Source organism: Vulpes lagopus, chromosome 19 (genome assembly GCF_018345385.1).
Source record: "Vulpes lagopus strain Blue_001 chromosome 19, ASM1834538v1, whole genome shotgun sequence".
In the NCBI taxonomy this organism is placed as follows: Eukaryota; Metazoa; Chordata; class Mammalia; order Carnivora; family Canidae; genus Vulpes; species Vulpes lagopus.
The window spans coordinates 22,440,597-22,464,018 of record NC_054842.1 but is presented as its reverse complement, the minus strand read 5'-3'; the positions used below and the strand labels follow the sequence as shown (position 1 = coordinate 22,464,018).

Here is a 23,422-nt window from a genome sequence, read left to right as displayed (position 1 = left end):
CCTGTTTGCATGCCTAGAATAGTTTCTATTTTTCTCACCAAAACCTCCCTAAGAAAACCATACAGCCTTCTCCTCTTGTCCCCAACCTGCCATTCTACCTTATGCATCTTTCTCTATCAAAACACCCATATTTACGTATATTTATTTGTTCAGTTTCTTTTTAAATTGAATTATTTCATGGCAGAAGTCACAATATAATTTTTATTACCACTATTCTTGCCACATAGTAGATGCTTAATAAACATCAGTTGATTGAATGGACCAAGCTCATACTACTTTGTAATATTTCTTTCCTAATCATCTTCTAGGATTGGTTTCTTTCAAGAAATACTGATGCAGAATGGGATCATTGGGATCAGAATGAAACTGATCAATGAAACAATGAAGCACTGAAACTCCAAGGTCTTAAGAGACTGAGAGGCAGGGTAGGGTGTTCATGAGGAAATCAAGGAAAGCTTTCTCTTGTCTGAAAGCTACTGAAACATACAAGATACAACATCCCTAAGTCAAGAGAACAGTTTCTGTTGCTATTCTTTAAAAAATGACTTTGAGTACAGCAAGGGATCCTAATGGTTTTATTGATTGTCCTCTTTTATATCCATATCCAAGCTCAGATTCTACACCTGTTTTCCTTTTCCTTCTAACTATGCATATTTTTACAGATGTTTCATTATTCTACTTAACTTACACCCAAACCCAGTGGCTTATACTCTTGTAGAAGGATAATAATCAGGGATATCCATTTATGTCTTCATGATTTTATTTCATGTATTTTTTTCCTTCACCATTCTGCCTTACCCCACCCCCAATAGACAGATGATTCCATACAGATATCCTCAGTGGAGGAATGTAACAGGCAAGTCAGTCTGTGATTGTCATGAACTTGCTTCAAAAAGGTCAGGTGCAGGACGGTTATTTGGTGGCAGATGGTTCAACATTTTCTTGGCAAAGAGATAATAGTGGTTTGGCACATCTAGGCAGAAGGGACCACCAACAGTCTTGCAAAGTTTGTGTGTCTAAAGTCAGGAGCTAGGGGCTTCAATAACCATGGTAACCAGGTGCTATCTACAAATACCTTTGTAGATAAATAACCTAGTGAACAGAGGGAATTTCCCCCCAAGAGCTGGATAGATAGGACTGTTAGATGCCACAACTTTAGCACACCCTGAAACAGAATTAGATTGCATTTCCCTTCATCATAAAATGGACTTTAGAATTGGAAATAAAATAAATTTACAGCAATAAAAAACTATGCTTCAGACACTCTGAATTTGTAGATTGAGATTCACACCTGCTACAAAATCAAGAAGTCAGACCATTATTTAGAGAAATGCTAACTCTCTCTGAGTCCAAACCCACCTGATCACGGGCTCTGCAACCATCCCCCTCCACCCCCCCCCACCCCCCACAGTATGAAACAAGGAACAGCTTAATCCTTGGTTGCTGTAGCTTGACTAGCACTGAAAGGAAATAACTTAATATGTATAGCAATGAGGGTCTCCTAATTTAAATGGAACAAGTGCAAACATAAGTCAGAATTCATCACAGAGGAAAAAGAATCAAGTCAAGCTCTTGCTATCAGTCAATGAATGGATGGCCACATTCAGAAAAAGAATTTACAGGCTATGCATGAACATAATAGCTACCACTTAAATAGTGTTTGTTATTTCTTAAGTGCTGTTTTTATATTTATATTATTTAACACACATAAGTATTACCACATGCCTAAGAAGTAGGTTAATATTGGACCCATTTTTCAGATGAAGATATTGAGATACATAAGGGTCATGTCACTTACCCCAACTTTGAGATTTGAACACAGTCAGTCTAGTAATAGGGTCCAGCTTGACCATCACACAATGCTGCCTTTTTTTCCACAAAAATTCAAATATTTGAATGAAATAATCTCCACAGGAAGAGATTATTAGGTCCACTCCTGTGATTTTAAGGAGGGGTAAATAGTAGCAAGGAGGGTGAAGAGACTTTCTGAGTGTCCGACAGCTTAGCATATCACTCATCTTTGTTTTTTATGACCAATAATACTTGTTGTCAATCAAAGTAATCTTTTTACCTTTAATGTTTCTCAAATGATAAATTGAAAGTATAAAACCCAGCTTTTTACAGCCTTCCAGGAATTTCACCTCAACTGCTCTAAGACTAACATGAGATCTAACCGACAGGATGCCAAGTGGTCTTGAAGGCCAGGTAACACACCTTGATGGATCATCCCTGGGTATCTGGGAAGTAAGACCGTGCCAGGAAGCCACTTAACAGAGGAGCAGATAAAGGGAACCCAGTGGACTTTAGTGTGGTCATTTTAAAATCAGAGAATTTTATACTGAGCAATTTTTTCTCTACTCTTACTGAAACGCCTAGGATTAGAAACCTTTACTTTGAAAATATAATCTTTATGCCCCTCCACTTATGCTCCATAAATTTCAAAACAAGATTCCCATGGAAAATCCCTCACCCCTAAAAGAGCAAAGTGATCATTCTGATTCTCCCTTGCTCTTAAGCGAAGACTAGCATTATAACTGTATCATCTCATTGGCATTACCAATGTTGCCATGATGAAATATTACTAAAGAAAATAAGACCCACTTCTGTCTCCTGAAAGAGATTGATCTAACTGTGGGAAGATTTTTAAAAATCCAACATGGGAGCAAGATGTTGCAATAAGAAATGTGTATTATGTAGATCACTAGGCATTCAGTGACCTCCCATATTAATCCTCTTTGCTTTGGTTGTGTTGACACATCCTGTCGTTGATAAGCTCAGACTTCCATTATGGTAAACTGCTGAAATCTGAATCAGATGATATTAGGAAAAAAAGTCACTGGTTTCTAACCTTTTCAACCCTTATTTCTGTTTTCATCATAAGAATACCTTCACTGCTTGTACAAGAAGAGATGATGATGAATATGAGGAATCTGTCTACTTACAAAGACATGCTAAAAGTGAAAATAGAAGCAAAGAAGTAATTGAACCTATGTTGAGAAGGCCATTAACAAAGCCCAAAAAGTAATGTAATTTAAGAAAGACAATCTGAGCAACTGTGACAGGGTAAGAAGGGAAAATGAAACAAAACAAAACAAAGTAAAATGAACAAAAAAAGCCTCCTACCACCAGAATGCTGAGTTGCTTTAAGTTAAGGAGGAAATAAGTGCTTTCCCAAAGGAAATTAATCACTATTGTGATTATCAGGGTTCTCTTTATTAAATTAGAAAAGAAGCAACAAATTAAATTAGAAAAGAAGCAACAAATTTGAAAATTTGAAAAAGTATTAAACCCAGACAGAAGAAACATGGTTAAGTTTTTCGACATCTACTTGAATTCTAATGTTCTCTTTAAAAAAAAATCATTAAGTTTTAATTCAGATATATTCCAACAAAATACAGGAATCATTAGCATTACCCAGAAAGACACTAAATGAGAGACATAAACCCAAGACTAACCCAGTTGGATTAAATCTCTTTTCATTTTCTCTTGAAGGAGCCTGGCTCTAGGGACCTCACATTTCCAGACAACCAGCTACCTTGTAGCTTTCTGACAATACACGGGTAGTGACCAACTCACCCCTGGCACATCAGGACTACTCTTATTTCTTTTGGGTCAACTTCCCTTTCTATTCTGCACCAGGGTTACAATCTTGTGGGCAAATGAATTTATTGTTCATAACAAGTCCCAAAGGCTCAGCTATACAAAAGGAACCCTATGACCTCCAATACTGTATTGAAACAACCCTGCAGCGGACTCTCCTCTGAGAACCAACAAAACATTTTACATGAGCATTAAATTTGAAAAGCTAAAATAATCCTTTCAAAAAAAGAAAAACAATAACAACAAAGTACTCCTGGCACTTACCACTCTGGCATATGCAAATATGACCTTGGGACTTACCGCATTAAAGTTGGGGAAGAGGTTGACTGCTGCTGCAGTGTCCAGAGGAAAGGGAAGAAAGGGTTTGATATCCAGCGAAGGTTGCAGAGGAGGGGCTGGTGGACGGACCAGGGCTGGGAGAGCAGGGCTCTGGCATGTACCACCTAAACAGAGGAGAGCAAAGGGAACAATCAGGGACATTGTGCATGTTAAAAACCAAAACAAAAAACCATCAAGGTGTCCTGTGAGCCCAAAAGGCCAGCTTTATGGGTCACTGGAAAAAACAAGACATGGAGTATAGTGGCTTCAGCTAGGAGCTGGCCAATGAGCAGATCTGCCATTAGGCAGAGGGAGCTAGTTAAACTGCTCCCTTTCCCTCCTCAGATTATAACTGTATGGTTGTTTAAGTAACAGTTACCATTTCATACACTGCATAGTCCCCAGTCTATCCTTCCTTTCTGGCCTAAAGCTCTGGATTACATCAGCAACAAATTTTTCACTAAGATCCATTGATTCAAAAAGAAAACCCCTCCATTGCACTCCCATCCCTCTTTGAAAACGAACTTCTACTCAGACTATGCATCAAGTCTAAGCGATTATTTTACAGAATTGCTCTTTTTTACCACATCCAAAACTCTGGCAGCAAGATGACACAAACTTGGCATGGAAAAGAAACTTAACCACAAAGACAGGCAGCCATACCTTACTGCCTTGGCAACTGAAAGATTAAAACAAGTGAACCCAGCTACAAGCCAAGCAATCCCTGAACTGTTCAGCACCCCAGTAGCTTTGAGCATTCGATGACTACCTGCCTCTTTCCCAGTCATGAGTAGGTGGAATTTAGAAGGCCACCAATGAGCAAGCAGTGGGAATATTATGCCAACAAAAACACCCTTTGCATACTAGAAGGCAACCAGCTGTTTGCAACAGAGCACCCCCATCCCTCTCCCCCACTCCCCATTATAGGACTCCATTGCACTCAGAAGCTGGAAGGAAAGAAGCCCATCTCAGTGTTCAGTCTCCCATATTTTGGTAACATTCCAAAACATCAATTTGCTGTTAATTAAAGGCTGTTTGAATCCTAGGAAACCGTTAAAATATGCCAGCATTCTTCTAATCTGAGAGGCAAGCAACAGACTGTAAAAACCTGCTGGTGAAAATCCAAGAAGCATTAGGAAAACAAAATACAGTGGGATTTTTCCTTTCTCACGGAGAAGAACTCTAAGAGACAGAAGAGAGAAGAGAGGCTCATGTCTGTGCCACTCACTGGCCTGCCATTTTGTTTTCAAAACAAAGCAGAGTGAGACTCATAGGAATAACTTTTAAAAATCTCACTGGAAACTGGACACAACCATCATCCTGCCCTCAATCAGTTACCTGAAAACAAGGTAAACATTCTAAAAATGATTTCCCAAAGGCAAATCTAACACTACTAGACCAATAGATCTGCTAACAAGGTGACTTAATGCCTACAACAGAAGCCATCAGCACAAGATGTAATTAACCATACAAAAAAACCATTAACTCTCCTGTTTCTAGGTATAAAATCAGCTGGAGCCAAATTAACAAAACCAGTATTTTTCCCACTCTTTTCACTTCCCTTTTAAAATATTTCTTAACAACAGCAAAGGCCAATGGCAGCAAGTTTGAATCAGCAAACCATTATTTGGTTTAAATAATTAAACCAAATTTAATTATTACCAATTGAAATAAAAAGTAGTATAAGTCAGAAAATGAGGGCAGATGTTAAAATAAACATAGATAAAAACAAAACACAAATAACAAAAAAACACAAGTCTACATTCACCAGAGCACATAGTAAACTTATTTTATTGTCCACCTGTTAGTATATTGAGTGTGGGTGTCTAAATTTTCTTAGAGCATCCATAAAACTTTGATGATATGTCTTGAGTTTAGTATTACTAAAAATTTCTTTTGATAAAAAGTTAAAGAACCAAAATAAATTTTGGTCAGTATGTCTTTAGAAAACTCAAAGTAAAATATATCTGGGTGAAAATTAATGACAAGGTTTAAACATGTCCACAAATAATAGTGAGCTTTAATAAATAATTTTATATTATTTTTATCTGTCACACATCATGCTTTCCAAAAGGTGTACCTATATAGCCTTTACCTTGGTTGAGCCTAAAATATCAGAAATTAGGTAAGGGTTAACATAATATGATGGGAGAAAAAAATAAGTTGGAAAACTCTTGAGTTGTTAATGTAGTTTCCATTGAAACATTCCATTCTTATAATTAAAAGAATACAATTTAACAGGAACATATTCTGTAATTATTTTAGTTATAAGTCCCCCTTAGGTTCAGGATGACCAAAAAGGTTAAAGAGATAGTTCAAACTTATTTATTTTATCCAGTACAATGAGAAGCACAAAGTTGATTGCTTGATAAAGTGAATTCCCACCTCTCTTCTTCCAAGATGAGTATTTCATTTACACTTATATGCACAGCTCAAGACTTTCTCTCCATGTTGCCCCTGGGTTTTCCTTACTAGGGGATACAAAATATGAAAGAAGAGTCATAAAATTTGGGGAACCTAAGCAAAACTATTTGAGTCCATCTCTTCTTACCTATTTGAAGAGATAAACCAAAAAAGATAGTTGAAAAGCAAAGCACATGTGACTACATACTTTTTCACTACTGGCTATGCAAATACAGGGGTAGTGGATGCTGTAGTGTGCTTCCAGAGCCCCCTTCCCCAGCTCCCAAGAGTGCTGATAGCCCTGGTAGCTAATGACTCACACCTGAGATTCTCCACATAAATTGCCTTGGGCCAAAGGGTGCTGCCTCACCTAAGGTCAAATTCCTCCTGAATGCAAAGACTAATTAATACCAGAGTGTCACAGCTCCTCACTTTTGCTTCAAGGCAGGACAACTCTGAAGCTCTATTTTTGCTCTAGACCTCCCCTTAAGATCTAGGATAGACTGAGCCCTCTGTTGTAACTGCATCACAGTTCAATATTTCTCTTTGCCCAATCCCACATGGTCTCACTCATAGAAGATGTTCTCCAATAAAGTCTAAGCCTGCTTCCAGTACTTGAAAGCAGGGTGTAACTAACTATTCATGACTCTATGTGAAATGTTGAGTTGCTTTATTCTAAAATAGATACTTGCCACTATATCCATAGCGCTGATATTGAGGTACAAAATTGAAGCTACCTCTTACAAATTATCTGTAACTAACATTTCTATTTTTAAAATTTGGTTAAGTCCTGAAATATTTCCTTGCACTAGTCTGTACATGCTCAGCAGCAAGAATAATATTTGCAAAATCATGCAAAATCAAAATCAGGAAATAAAACATATTTCATTTGTAAAGCAGATTAAAGTATTCTCATTGAGAAAACAGCTATTTCATTTCTTCATTTATTAATAGAAACTATGTGGGATCCCTGGGTGGCGCAGCGGTTTGGAGCCTGCCTTTGGCCCAGGGCGCAATCCTGGAGACCCGGGATCGAATCCCACATCCGGCTCCTGGTGCATGGAGCCTGCTTCTCCCTCTGCCTGTGTCTCTGCCTCTCTTTCTCTCTCTCTCTCTGTGACTATCATAAATAAATAAAAATTAAAAAAAAACTTTATTAATAGAAACTATGGCATTTAGGATATAAATATATGTTTATTATTATTTTCTTTATTATAAAATTACCTTACCAATAATAAACATCAAAACACATAATTAATTTGTAGGCATTTCTCTATGTTAAAAAGAGTAGCCATGTTGCTATTGTTTTCCAACAGTGTCACTTCACTCTTTGGAATGTTACACTTCTGTAAGTATTGGTATTCTTAATTTGAAGAAAGCATTTTGAAGCCTCCATGACAGGAGACTGGAAAAAAAAATGTAATTTTATACTTTTTATGTTTGAAACCCTGCCTACATATGTCTAGTACCACCCCTTCATAGACTATGTGATTTTAACAGGCACAGGTTTAACAAATTAAATTTAACAAATTATTCTGATTTCAGAGCAGTTACAAATTTCTAATATACCATGAAAGTCAACAAATAAAAAAAATCATTTAGTACAGAATGTTAGACACTAAGGTATTAAATAATTTAACAGAGTAAATAAGATACTTATTAAAGCTTACAAAATTTCTCTGTCCCTTTTTATGTTTATTTCTGCTAGTCTATATTTAGAATTTAGAATGGAACTATAGCGCAAATATTAAATATTACTTTGGTCTATTCACAAGACAGCTCTACATTCACAAAAGTACAGGAGTAACTTATTTGTTAATAGAGTATTTGCTAATAAAGATTATGTAACAGAATAAGATACATTCACTCTAAAAGTTTGCGTTTTGAAAATCAAATTAAAATATAAATTTGGAAATATTTGTTTTAATAATTCATACAGAAAAATAGGAATTCTAAGCCAGTGGTTGCCACTTGAGACTTACCTTATTAGAGATACTGTATCTACAGTGCCTCACAAATGCCTGGCCAATTCGCGCTCAATAAGTGAGGCATGTATTTTTTAATGAACTTAATAAATTGCAAAGGAGCTGTTAAAGTTCCTGCAGACACAAATTGGGGTTCTCTGAAAGTAGTCAATCAAGGCAATTTTAAAAGCATGTTCATATTGTTCACTTTATTTTAACCCCTGCAGAAAGAGAGTCTTCACAAAGAGGACGCTTTGTAAATCAATATGTTGAAATATTCCTTGAGGGTCCAACAGTGTTCTTTCTGTAATATGACACTTTTAACCTTGAACTTCTGCACTGGATCCATTCAGGGTTTATCAAACAGTCACAGATGTCCTGTCTGACAGCCTGCCGGCTTAACCTACTACTTAATCCTTCATTTCTCTGAATAATAAAACCAAAGTTGGAAATAATCAAGGGTTGCAGCTGTTTAATATTCAAAAGAGTATATGCTTTAGAACTGAGAATCATATGTATATGTATATATATCAAGTATATCATAGTTATATAAACATGTATAAATATGTACATATAAATATAACATATAATACTGTATATATATTAAAAATATTTGTTAAGTCTACATTTATAAAAAGCAGCAGAAATTCCCAATTTCCTGATTAGATAAGTAATTTCTATGGTATCTCTTTCCTTAACCATTAGTTTTTTTTTTTAATATTTTATTTATTTATTAATGATAGACATAGAGAGGCAGAGAGGAGGGAGAAACAGGCTCCATTCAGGAAGCCCGACGTGGGGCTCGATCCCGGGACTCCAGGATCGCACCCTGGGCCAAAGGCAGGCGCCAAACCGCTGAGCCACCCAGGGATCCCCAACCGTTAGTTTTATACACACACACACACACACACACACACACACACACACACAAACATATACACACATATAAATTCAACTATATATTTTTATTAAATATATACATATTTATTTATGTATTAAATACGTATATAATTATATACCTGCTTATCTATATGTATAATATATATGTTTCAATAGTGAGCTATAATTAAACTAGTAAACCACTAGAATATTCATACCTAAGAGGAAAATATCCAGAGCATTTTAAGTAGTATCAAGTCCTAAGTAGTTATTTGTGAAGCAGCTACTTTGATACACACGAAACATTACTCACATCCATTTCTAACTATTTCAGTTAGAATTTGGTCTATGCGATAGCAGACATAAAAAATTTAGATCTGATACCACTCACACGTAGTAGAGAACAAATGATAAATTGGGGGCAGAAGGGTCAAACTTGATTTGACACAAAATACTAGTCATAGAGTGCCGTAGTCAGTGAGATCAACCAGCCAGGGTGGGTGGGAGTGAGTGTAGAGAATACAGCTAAATTTTATAAATCTACTGAGTAACTGCACGGACTAGGTCTGCTATCCCTAAATTATTTTATTTTATTTTATTTTATTTTATTTTATTTTATTTTATTTTATTTTACTTTTAAAAAATATTTATTTATTTTTTAAAGATTTTATTTATTTATTAGAGACAGAGGGAGAGAGAGAGGCAGAGACACAGGCAGAGGGAGAAGCAGGCTCCATGCAGGGAGCCCAATGTAGGACTGGATCCCAGGTCTCCAGGATCAGGCCCTGGGCTGAAGGTGGCGCTAAACCACTGAGCCACCTGGGCTGCTGCCTAAAATCCTTTAGGATGCACAATAAACTGATGGTTACCAGGGGGAAGTTGGGTGGGGGATGGGTGAAATAGGTGAAGGGGATTAAGGAGGGAACTTGTGATGAGCACTGGATTTAAGTACTGAATCAATAAATTGCACACTTGAAACGAAAAATACACTGTATGTTAACAAACTGGACTTTAAAGTAAAACTTGAAAAATATACATAAAATTAAAAAATACTAAAATGTACAATTCTGCCATATATCTACAATAATACTCAATTTACAAACTCAAAAGCCAAAGCTCTAGGAAGCAAAATATCTTACCTAAAATCACACAATTAAGAAATGGCATTTGTTGTGAATCCAAGTGACCTTAAGAATTTTCAAAGCACTGATGCAAATAGCTTTTAAATTAAAACAACCACAAAAACCAACCAAACAACAATAAAAGGAACACTCGACAAAGTCAGTTTTGCCATATATAGCAAGCAGCTCCTTTGCAGTCAGACATAATGTACTAAAATGAGAAATCTAGAAATTTTTATTACTGCTCAAAAAGAAAAAAAACAACAAACACACATTCCTTGTAAAGGCTATGATAAAGGAATATTCAGTATTTACCACAGATATTTATCTACCATGGGAACATCCTGGCACTGCCCTACATTTAAGCAAGAATCCAGAAAGACATGCATATTGTATCAAACATGTTTCAAAAGCCCTCAAGTTTGCATTCGTTGACATCTACTTGCCAAATCAGAAAAACAAATATGTGTTTGTTGTATTCCCTTGCATGACTGCCTCTCACATGCTCAAGGTTGATGGCTGGGTACTTCAACGTTGTGATGATTTTTCAACTTTCTGGCTAGAAACCTTATTTACCATATTTCCTTAAACCCAGGGATCCAAACTCCTATTCAGTTCTGATCTTTGTTTAAATATTGCTCCCAACTGAATGATAAAACTAGATACTTATTTTGAAATAAAAATCTGAATTTACTGTGACTTGGTCACCATTTTTCTTTTATTACTTTCATGTCCTCCCTGTTTTAGATTGTTGGCTTACCTACTAGGTTTTGGAAAGGTGACCCAGGGCTTTCTCCCTCTGGATGAGGGTCCTTATTGGCCTAAAGTAACTTGCCCTTGGTAGGTCAATTCTAACGTGAAAGCAAGATTTAATCCACAAGGCAAATGGCAGCACTAAGCCACACAGGAGGGTGGCTGCTGTCTCACATTCTGTTCCTGACCACAGAGAGGGATGAGGTGAGAATAGGAGTATGAGTCAGGGCAACTGGAGCATCACTGTAGAAACACTGATTCAGAAACATTAGCCTAAGTCAATGGTCAGGCCTCCATCTTGAACCATGAAAGAAAACACATGTGAGCAAGCCATGTTTTCCCCTATCCGAATTCTGTATTTTTTCATTTTAAGTCATGGTATTTTCGCATTTCAGTAAATCACCTCAAAACTCATTTTGGAAGGAACCTAAGAAGAGCTAGCTAACATTGTTTTCTCTGTCACTGTCAGTGAATGCCATAACCAAAACTTAAACAAAAAAAAAAAAAAAAAAAAAAAAGCTATTATTTATTATCTAGAACTTGCCAATATTCTGAGTCAAGTCTTCACTAGAAGAGAAATAGAATCTCTCATTTATTTAACTGTCATGACAATTTCTGGTGCTGGGAAACACTGGAGAACATTCTGTTAGCACTGCCGGAGTAAGGTTTTAGACTTTTACCTCTGTACTTCAGCATTCTCTGTCAAAGGGTACAAAACTCAGGATAAGTACCCCCTCACAAGAAGTCAAAAGATTTTGCCTGAAAATTCCTCTCAACTCAATACCAGTGATATAAAACATAAAAATGTACAATTTTCCTCCAGAGGAATTTCCCAAGATTTAATTTCACAAAATAAATTACAAGTAGTAATAAAAATGCTCTAATACCAAGCTGTCCAATATGGTAGTCATTAGCCATGTGTGGCTCCTTTAAATTAAAAATTAGTAAAATTAAAAATTCCATTTCCTCAGTCACACTAGCCACATATAAATGCTCAATAGCCACATGTGGCTAGAGGCTATCATGTTGTATGTGCAGCAGTTAAAACATTTCTATTATCACAGAAGGTTCTATTGGCCATTACAACTCCAATGCAAAGCCACCATTTTTGAGTGTTAAGTAATTTACAGATAAGGTGCCTGATATAGTCTGTTTCAGAATGCATTGCTAATAAGAGAGAAAGTCTTACTTTCTCCTGGTTTCTTCTCCTCCTGAGATTAAGGAAGAGAGTCTTCCAAGAGCCAAATGAGGCCAATGTCAGAAGGCAGACACTATTGGAATCATATGAGAAAGGATTACTTGTCCACTGCTGGAGAAGACAATGGCCAATATGAATCTTCATCTGTGTCATCAATGATGATAATACTCAATGCGAAACCTAATTTAAAAAATGTGTAATGCTGAAATCAATATTAATGAATAATGAGTGCTTTGAATAAAAATGATACCACATTTCAAACCAAGGATGCAAGAAGGGCCAGTCCTAGGGCAAATGAATGTTTATTAATATCGGATACTCTCTGAGAGTGCTATCACCAAGCTTTTATTTCATGAAACAAAGTGTGTCACAATGAAGTCTCACTAATAGTCAAGTGTTTAAATCCAGCTAATGTAGGCAGTTAAACCTGCCTAACTACATCTGTCTCTTAGGGTAATTTTACTCATATCTAGGCTTTAGTCACCTGGCTCTAAAGAGAAAAAAAAAAACAAAAAACAAAATACCACACTGAAGCCTTGTTACTTGGCATTGTTTTTCTATGACCTGTGCCTTTGAACTGGGACTTACCTGCATGAACTTTGCCATGCCAACAGAGCATGCAGTTCCTCCATAGCCTGATAAATATCTTATCTCATTTTTTCCCCACATGATATCACTGTGTCGCATTCTTTGCTTCATCTCCAAGCCCTTGCCAATCTGTGTAGGTACCAAATGTGATCCAAGGTATTAATGAAACACCTCCTGAGTTTAAATGGTTTAGTGTAATTCTCCCAGTATCCTTCAAATGAGCTAAATCAAAATTACACACCACCTTCATTATCTTAAGTAGTATTTTTATTATGTAAATGGAAAGCTATTAGTTGACAAGAAGAGCAAGTCTAAGAGAAGAAGACAAGTTTTAGACCTGATGAGTCAGAGGTATAAATGGAAAAGTAGCCATTGGATAAGAGAGTCTACTGCTTAGAAGCCAGTTCTGGGCAAATTCCACTCTGAGCAAACATTGGAGAGTCATCAGAGAAGAAATCTAAACATGAGAAAGATTTCCTTGGAAAAGTGTAGAAAAGGCCTGGGCCTCCGCCTGAGCATTGATGATCCTTAGCCCAGTGAGAAAGACCCAGAAGGACTGGAAAGAGCAAGATGACCCAGAAGGACTGGAAAGAGCAAGATGGGAGGAAGGAGAATGTGCCTGCCCTGAGGCAAACTAAACAGCAACTTCCTAGAGGAAGAGAACAGAAACGGGGGCTAACCTATTAGAGTATATTAGTGTGTATTGCTAAAAGGCGAGGAACACTTTATCATATATTTTTAGTCCAATTTAGTCCAATAATTAGTCCAATTAAGATTCCATTGTTGATTTTTTTCTTTAAAAAGAACTAACTACATGGTCCAAATATAAAACGCTCTAATCTGTTTATAACAAATTTTATTAGCATTTTTTTCTCTCAACGTAAGTTTCTTAACCATGGATTTCATTTTGAGGTGTGAATTTATTCTATCTTTTAAACAACTCCCCTTTCTTCTCCATCAGCCTAAAAGCAATTACATTTCAACTTCTGCACAAAGGGAAGTGTGCTGAGAACTCTACGTAGTGTATCTCCTTTGTCCTTTCATAGCCTTTTGAATTTAAAAAATAAAATTAAAAAAGAAATGATGAGGTTAAAGACAATTGCTCAAGGTCACACCATTAGTAAAGTGTAGAGCCACAATTCAACACCAAACATTCTGCTTCCAGAGTCTAAGCCATTATAGCTACATTTTATTCAGATATTGCCATTTTGTTGACGACGTGTAATAGAGAACAACAAATTCTATAAACAAAAGGCTGATTTCAATTAAACTTTGCCAAAGCAAATCAAATGAATGTATACTGAGCGGGACTCATTTTTTAAGGCAATGGAATATTCAGGAAGCAATTTCAGTTTCTTGCTCCACTGGTGCTTATAATCCAGTATATTGCATATTATGCATATATTGACTCTACCAGATACCATTACACAATAGACTGAATGTTCATGCCCTCCTCCCCAAATTAGTATGTTGAAATCCAGCCCCCACTGTGATGGCATTTGGACGTGGGGCCTTTGGAAGCTGTTTAGGTCATGAGGGTTGGAGCCCTCAAGAACGGGATTAGTGCCTTTATAGTAGTGGCCCCAGAAAGATTCACCCACTTCCACAAGTGTGGCTAACGTCTATGAACCAGAAGCTAGGACTTACCAGATACCAAATCTTCCTGTGCCTTGATCTTGGATTTACCAACCTCAAGAACTGTGAGAAATGAATGTCTGTTAATTATAAGCCACCCAGTCTATGGTATTCTATTAGAGTAGCCCAAATTAACTAAGCAGATGCATTCATCCAAAGAGACAATTTTTTCTGTTTGAATTCAGTTCTGTTTATTTCTGTTATTGATTTAGTTTTCCCTTTCAATGCATCTACACAGTCCAGAAGAGTAAAGTAGAAGTTAAACTTACATCCATCAATATTAATTCTCTTGAACTTAAAACTAATATGTGCTACAGCATTCACTTGATTGTGAATGTTTTCATTCAATGTTTCACTGTGATTTTTTTTCCCACATTTCAATGGAATCTTCTTTCATAATAGTCATGACACAAAATTCCTAGGAAATGCAACTGGAGTTAGCAGTGGGTAACATTTAGAAATAACCATGGAAGAGACTATGTCACTATCACCATCGCCAAATTAAAATAAAATATATCAAAAAGAGTGACAATCACATTTTTGCCATCTTAAGGGGCCTACACTTAGCACATTCCATTTGTAGTGTCTATTAGCTTCTGAGGTGTAGGAAATGTAAGTTCTGTTTTCCAGTACTTTGGTGAACATTCTTACAAATCCTATAATAGAAAAAAAAAATTTCAGATTTCAGTTTCCTCAAGAACATTCCCTGTGGAGCTGACATGTGCTCTGTTTAGTCTCGGCCTCAATGTGATTGTTTCTTCTGGCAGGTTTTGCTTAAAACAAACCTAACTTTATATTTTCTTTTAATTCTGAAACATTTGGTCCTTGGAAGTGTTGTAAAATCAGTTACTAATGGAATTGTAGTAATTATGGTGTTCTGAAAATGACTGGCTTTAAAATGGAAGAGAAATAAAATGTCTATAAGTGATTGCAAGTGAGAAGATACACAAGCCATATTTTATTTTTCTAAGAAGTCCTGTCATTGTGAGCACTTATTATATTTTAAATTCTGTGCTAGATGGCTTTTTATATACATTATTTATGTAAACAACAAAGATATCCTTGTTCTTATCATGCAGGTGAAGAAACAGAGGCTTAGTGAGATCCATTTACTGAAGATAAACTGCCTTGTTAAGTGGAAGAGCCAAGAAGAATTAGAAATCAGAGATATCTGAATCAAAGCCCATATTCTTTGATCATATTACACCATTCTTCCTCTCAAATACCTAATAAATTGTGGGAATCACATGAAAGAGGTTTTTGTTTTTAAAAGCACACAAAGAGAGGCAGAAGAGACATAGGCAGAGGAGAAGCTCCCTGTGGGGAGCCCGATGCAGGACTTGATCCCAGAAGCACAGGATCACCACCTGAGTCAAAGGTAGACACTCAACCACTGACCCACCCCGGTGCCCACAAAGAGGTATTGATGGAAATAGAAAATGCCTTGGAGTAAAGGATCTAAGTTTTCATATTCACATAGCTAGGAGAGGCAGAGACAGGATTTACAAATCCAGGAGAGAAAAAAAAAACAGAATTTGCTTATAGCCTCAAGGAAGAGAAAGTCATCATATCAAGGTTATGGAGCCATTACCAAACATAACATATAAATGAAAAGGGACATCTATATTATGATAAAATAAAAGACCTCGTAAAATAATACAGTTAAATATGAGGATTAAAGTGAAACTAAAATTAAAGGGGAGCAAATAATCAGTGGGAGCTGTCACTGCTGGGAGCCACATTGGTAGAGATGCTGGCAGTACAGGGTCAACTGACGTCTGAGAGAGGCAGTCTGCAAGTGGCCCTGAGCTCAGAGAATACCAGGCACTGACCGAAAGTCCAAGACCAGAGACTAAGGTAAATAAGAGAACACAAGTTTTTTTTTTTTTTTTCTTTGCTTGCCATAATCACTTTCTTGCCCTCCTGTGAATCGCAACCTAAATTATATAGTTCTTTGCTTGCTGTGAGGTACATACACATCCGGATTTGTCCTACTAAAACCCATTGATTTGACTCAACTCAGACCAAACCAGACCTAACTGACTAATTTAGGGCATCACAGAAATTGTCTCTGATTTTTCTTTGACTATAAATTTCCTAAAAGCTCATTTTCTTATTAGGAGTATTAGAATAGTATTAGTATTAGTATTTGAGTATCCAGATATCACTGGTCTAAATAAATTTTGAAGAGAAATATTTAATTTAGCAATGAGGATAAAATGTCCCAGTAAGTAAATTGCACTCTGCTGGTGTGTGTGGTGGACTATCTGCACCGAATTATTCAATTTCAAATAATAATAATAAACATTAAAATAATAATAACCAATCACAATTTTTGAGCACTTTATATATACATAGGATTTTAATTTTCACAACCTGAATAATTTAATTTTTGTAGTAGTGAAACAGAGGATGTATGAAATTAAGTACTTTGTACAGCCAATTCAAAGTAGGAAGGCAACCACTAATTCGCTGGGCTCAGTATTCCTGCTCTTGGTAAAAATCCTATTCTATCCATTGTCCCCATAAGCCAAGGATACAAATCCCTATCACTATTTCCCTTTCTAGTGCTCGGGACATAGTTACCAATCTAGTTGACCTCAGAATCCTTCCAACACAACATACTAGTATCTAATCCAGTTGACCAAAGTTTGCTATCCCCAATATAATACTCAAAACGACCTAAACATGATGACATCAGGACATCTTAGACTCAACTCTCAGAGTTAAAAACCATGTTAGAAGACACATAGAAATGCTTTATAAACATAAAATGCATAGTAGAATCATCCCCATGATTGGTGTTCTTATATCAAGCGATTTGGCCAACTGTTCTGCCTTCCGTAGGTTAGAATCTGGTGAGAGGAATAAGAGTGGCATGTGACTTTTTTGCCAAAGCTTGCCCAGGTTATGAGGACAACAGGTGATGTGCACTGCTCCTCAGTAAGTAGGAGACTTCCACTCCTCAGCTTTCTGCAACAGTGACTGTAGACATAGTATGTTTAGTGATACCCCCTCCTGACTCAGACGTGATTGAACGGCTTGAAAATATACAGCTTCCTCATAGCTATTCTTCCTCATTGATCTGTCTCTGAGAGTGGAAGCCTGTGGATTGACCTGATCAATGTAAACTGAGAAAGGTCTGTGGAAAACAAAAGAACTACTAACCCTAAAAGGAAACTGGAGAAGGGGTTCTGATCACAGACACAGAGTCCTTTTAAATTCATGGGCCTGTTTGCCTTAAATTGTAAAGATTATTTTGTGCTTTTGAAAGGACATTAATCCCAAAGGAAGAACAAAACAGAATGAGTCAAATTGCTTTGAGCAGGAATGCCTGCTGAGAGAGGAGAGAAATTCTGCAAGAAGCGTCTCTTGTGAAATTGGCACTGCATTTTCCTGAATGATTCTGATCTGTCCCGCATATCATTTTCAAAAGTCATTATGCCTTCTAAGCGCTAACTATCCGTCTCCCATGTTATCAATGTCATTATGACCTTTTCTTGCCTATTCATACCACTGAGTGGCTTCATCATATAAGTAAGATAAGGAAAATACTTGTTTAATATTTTCACATTTATGCCATTTGTTTAACTCCTCCCTGCCCTTCAAGGTTTAGCTGAAATGCCATTTCTCCTCCCCCCTGTCCATTTAACACCAAAATCAATTTTCTCCTTTGCAAACTTCCACAGAATATTTTAAGTGGTGATGAGAACAGGCTTTGTCATCAGAAACCTGAATCCAAATTCCAACATTTTCATGTCCTAAGGCAATTAGCAGCTATATAGTTTCTTCTCCTATAGATTAAGAAAGTAACACCTAAATCACAGGATTTAAGGATTACATGGAGAAATATTTAACAGTGTAAACACTAAATTATAGTAACTCTTCTTACTGATATTTTCATTATTTTATTTAAATGATAAGAAATAAACCGATACAATATTTTATGAAATTTTATTTCATTAAAGTTATTGTTTAAATAATTAATCATTATGTTGGGTCTTACTTTTTTGTTTGCTAGTACAATTATCTGGCTATGGCTTAAAAAGCTTTGGAAGGGAAGTGTTCATGTCTGTTTTACCTTAATTTTTTCCCATGATGCCTAATGAAGTGCTTCAAAGTTTATGGGCACTTAAGTATTCTTGAGTGAATGAATAAGTGAATGGATAAATAAGACATTGTTTCTCTGAAAACTAATCCAAAGAGAGTAAATGCAAATGGTGAACTATATTTAATTTCATTAATCTCTGTGGTTCATTTCTACTAAGAACATGAACTATTGAATAATGTTTGTTTTCAATGGATGAACATTGTGGTGGTAGGCATAGGAAACAAGATTAAAAAAAAGAGACAGAAATAAATTAAAAAGGAAGGAAGGGAGGAAGGAAGGAACGGGAGAGGGAATACAAAACAGTAATCTGGGGAATGATCATCATCAAATCAGATATGCAAATGACCCACCTGACCTAGACAGAGCTATTACTGAAACAACCTGGAAACAACATGGAAACTACCCAGAAAGATGTCCTATATGGAAATATCCACTCTTCCAAGATCTCATGGTGATCCACAGAAGTATTTCTATCTTTTAAACTGGAAAGTAATTAAGCATATGACATTATCTGACAAAGTATTACTTGAGACAGAGACCAGCTCTGTGTCTAAAATAGCCAACTCAGAATCTAGCATGGAAATATTTACTATTATTTTTGGTCAGTGGAAAAATGGACACACGCTGATTCACAGTCATCCCTTCTTAGCTTCGTTTTCAATTACTTGCCTGCTCTGTCACCTCTTCTCTCTTACCACCCCTCACTTCTCTATCCTCTCAGATTTACTTCTTGGCACATTCATTCTCTCTCACAAACATTCATCAAATATTTATTGGTTGCCCACTGTTGTGAATGTACTGGGTAAGTTTTAATAAAAGTAAATATGATCCCAAGCCCTTTAAATAAAGATAAAATGAAAGCAATAGCAAGGGAATGAGCACATTCTTTTTTCCATCCCAATTCTCTTCAGCAACCCCTTTGGAATAATAGTTTTCTCTTATTTAATAAAATATTTCTCTAAACCATCAAGTAAAAACAAGTAAAATTTGTTAATATTAGCATTTATTAACAAAAGCAAACCAGCTTCTCACTGGACATTGGTTGGCTTTACTTTGGTCTTTGCTCCATATTTTCCTATAGTTTGAAGCCCACTTTTTTTTTTTTTTCCAGCAAAGAGCCATGTGTGATGTTTAATTAACAGTATCAAATATGACCGGCACTTTTTTTTTTTTAAACAAAATGTCACATATTTGGTATTTACATGGACTGGAATCAAGGCCACTTAATTTTATGAGTAGCTTTCTTGTCCATTTGCTACATTTTCACCAACTATTCCAGGCAAACAGTTTTAGATGGCATATTGGCACTGGGGAAATCTTGATAATAATTGTTTATGGCAGTCTTGCTTGTAGCTGAAGAATTCAATTAGTCTAGCCAAAATTTTAGTTGGCTCTTTTTGTCAAATACCCCTAGCCAAATCATGAGTGCTATACAATTCCTTTCTTTTCTATTCTTATACACAAACACACAATCTTCTATTTCTTATTCCCCACAGACAGCCATGTTGTATGCTCACTCTGTCTTTAATGGCCACTACCACAAAGCCAGTAGATGTTTTGGAGAGTCTGTATTTTCATTTTTAATATTGTCTTCCATTTTCAATTGTCCTTGGCTACATTTTCATTTAGCTAGCCTGGGTAGGATCTCAACTGACTGATAGATTCCAACTATTGATACAAGCATAGTAGAACTGTTTGCAAAAACTCAGACTTACCCATCACAGTTCAAAGTATTATATACTGTTACAAAAATATCTTAAGTCCTTCCCTGATAACATAAGAACATGGTGAGGTAAATCTTCTTTGAAACATGTTTATTTTTATTTTTAAAAATTCATATGTTCAGAGATCCTATGTGAATATAGTCTCTGAATAAAACCCTACATTTCTGACACATGGGATGCAAATTTGATTGATTGGAGCAAATTATATTATTCATTATGTTTCTGGAAAGGTAAGGGCGGTACAATTGGTAAACTAAAAGTGATTATTTCAGTAATGAGATATTTCAAATGAGCAGGCTTTAATCTGCTAAAGGAAATAGCAGGGCGTACCTTGAGAGGCAAGCTTAGGAAAACCAGCTGTCCCTCAAAGATATCCATAATACCAAAAGCACAAATGTACATCACAGATAAAATAGGGTAGAAGAGACACCAAAAGGGACAGAAAAACAGCTCTGTGTATATTTGCAATCCATACAAAAAAAAATGTATCCTGGAAGAATCCAGACAAAGAATGATAAAAGAAATACAAAAAGTTGTAACAAAACAACCAAAAAGAATTTTGCATATATTTTTAGTACCACAAATCAGAAGATACCAATACGAAGGATCATACTTAATATGACTAAGGGAAAGAGAAAATAGAGATTTCATTGATTTACTGATTCACAGAATGGGCAGAAATGAAAAAAAAAACAGGTAAATTATTGTTGGGCACCTAGAGTATATTGAACCAATTGGCTGGCCAACTAAAAACATCAGATGCCAGTGAAAAGCATCCAGTACACCATATGTCTGACATCAATGAGTCAGACTTCAGAACATAAGAATTAATCATATTAAGCCTGATTGTTGGACTGATTTTGGAGAGAGAAGGGTGTAAAGTAAGCGTACAGGCCACATTTAGTGAAATTCAAACAAAGGTAAGTTCGGAAGAAATACAATTACATAGAAGTCTTCACAAAATAAAAAGCTAAAATCTAGACTATTGGAAGGTTCATTTGTTTGTTGTTCTATTTCATTTTAATGTTGAAACCAGAAGGATTGGGTAAGTATGCTCATGGTTAATAGCTTATGAGAGAAGTACACACCCTGGCAAATATCCAAAATACAGAAAAGATATGATTCAAGGGAAGGCAGATAGAGAAAGAAAAGGAATTGGGAGAAGCTAGTTATTGGCAATGTTTGCCTGCAGGTAAGAGACTCAGTGTGACTTAACAGCCTTTGACTATTTGAAAAGTAATATAGGAAGGATGGTGAACAGATGTTCTCCATTTTCACTTAAGACAGAAAAAGCAGACAGAGGACTGAAAGTGCAGAGGAAGGATAAAAAAAAAGTTATTTTAGTTGCAACCATGTCTGGAGGAAATGGCACACTTTCAGTCCTTCCAATAGGAATGACTGTCAAGGGTTAAAACTTTATAGGAAAATGAAAAACAAACAAACAAACAAAAAAAAACCAAAAAAAAGAAAATGAGCTTCTAAATCTCCTCTGCAATGTTGTAGGATTCATCTGGGAAGACATAAAAAATCAGAACAAGTTTGAATAAGATGGGACTTAACCAATCAAATAATCTACTGAGTAGGGGTAGGCAAACATTTCTTTTTTTTTGGAAATTGCAAAATAATAAATATTTTAAGCTTTGTGAACCATATGATCTGTACTGTAATTCCATCATTGTAGTGTGATGGCAGCCACAGAAAAGACTTAAACCAACGGACATGACTATGATCTAATAAAATTTTATTTACTAAAACAGTCATCAAGCCAGATTTAGTTCTCTGGCACTAGCTGTAATTTTGCTGGTCTAAAATGTTGGTTCTCAAACTTTGTGAGCCCCAGAAGTACCTGGAGGATTTGTTAAAACACAGATGCTTGAGGTCAACCTCTACTTAGAGGTTCCGAGTCCTGAGCAAGGCCTGCTAATTTGCATGTTTTACTAATTGACAGACAATGCTGATCTTTTGATCTAGGGACCATACACTAAGAACCCTGCAGCCAGAAAAAGGAACTGACAAGCCAAGGTCCAGACGAGGGTGTGTGTGTGTGTGCGTGTGTGTGTGTGTGTGTGTGTGTGTTGAGCAAAATACTAAGATGGATTTTCTGCTTCCCAGTGTACACACTGTGCACAATCCCCAAGACTGTGAATTTGCTGGGTATTACTCCTGTGATTATGTTATTCTAAGTGACATGACCTCAAAATCCGGAGATTATCAGAGTGGGCCTAAGCTAATCATATGTGACCTTTAAAAGCAAAGAACATCCTCCTGCTGGTCAAAGAAGCACCAAAAGCATTCAATGTATTGTTGCTGGCTTGCAGATGAAGGCCACATGGTTAAGGAGCTCAGAATAGCTGCAGACTCACAGGAGCAAGGAAACAAAGACCTCAGTCCTACAACCATAGGAACTGAATTCTGCCAACAAGAATGAACTTAGAAACAGATTTTTATTTTTTCCCCAAAGTCTCCAACCAAAATCTTGATTTTAGCCTTATGATGCTCTGAGCAGAGAACACAGTCACACCAGTGCTGAACTTCTGACCAAAAGAACTGAGAACTAATAAAGGAGTATGATTTTAAGCCTCCAAATTCCTGGTAAACTTATTCCACAGTATTAGGAAATCTAACACTGTGTAAAGTGTATTCCCCAACTTAGACCTAAACCTCCCACATTGAACCAGTTATAAATCTACCTCTAGACATCATTATCAACCCCAACAAAAACCAGACATGCTCTGTTCCACCCTTTGCCCCTTTTATACACATACTCCCCCAAAGCACTGTGTTTGGGAAGCATCTCTCTTTGAATTAAAACATTCTTCAATTGTTCAGTCCTCTCTTCTGGTCAGGGGCTAAAAGAAACTTAGGTAATAAATAGCTTATTTGTTTGGCAAGCTTAGCCATGCTAAACTTAAAAGTAGTTAATTGTTTTTTATCTTTTTTTTTAATTATTTATTTATGATAGTCACACAGAGAGAGAGAGGCAGAGACACAGGCAGAGGGAGAAGCAGGCTCCATGCACCAGGAGCCCGACGTGGGATTTGATCCCGGGTCTCCAGGATCGCGCCCCGGGCCAAAGGCAGGCGCCAAACCGCTGCGCCACCCAGGGATCCCTGTTTTTTATCTTTTCA

The 23,422-nt window shown here is 36.4% G+C and overlaps 1 protein-coding gene across 4 annotated transcripts in view; it reads right to left on the bottom strand.

Moving 5' to 3' along the window:
• Positions 1 to 23,422, bottom strand: part of ZNF385D (zinc finger protein 385D) — an 877,499-nt gene that overhangs the window by 212,356 nt on the left and 641,721 nt on the right. For all 4 annotated transcript variants that reach the window (XM_041733685.1, XM_041733687.1, XM_041733686.1 and 1 more), the window contains one exon: positions 3,901 to 4,043. In XM_041733685.1, coding sequence (XP_041589619.1) covers positions 3,901 to 4,043 — 143 coding nt within the window. The remainder of the gene's footprint in view (positions 1 to 3,900; positions 4,044 to 23,422) is intronic.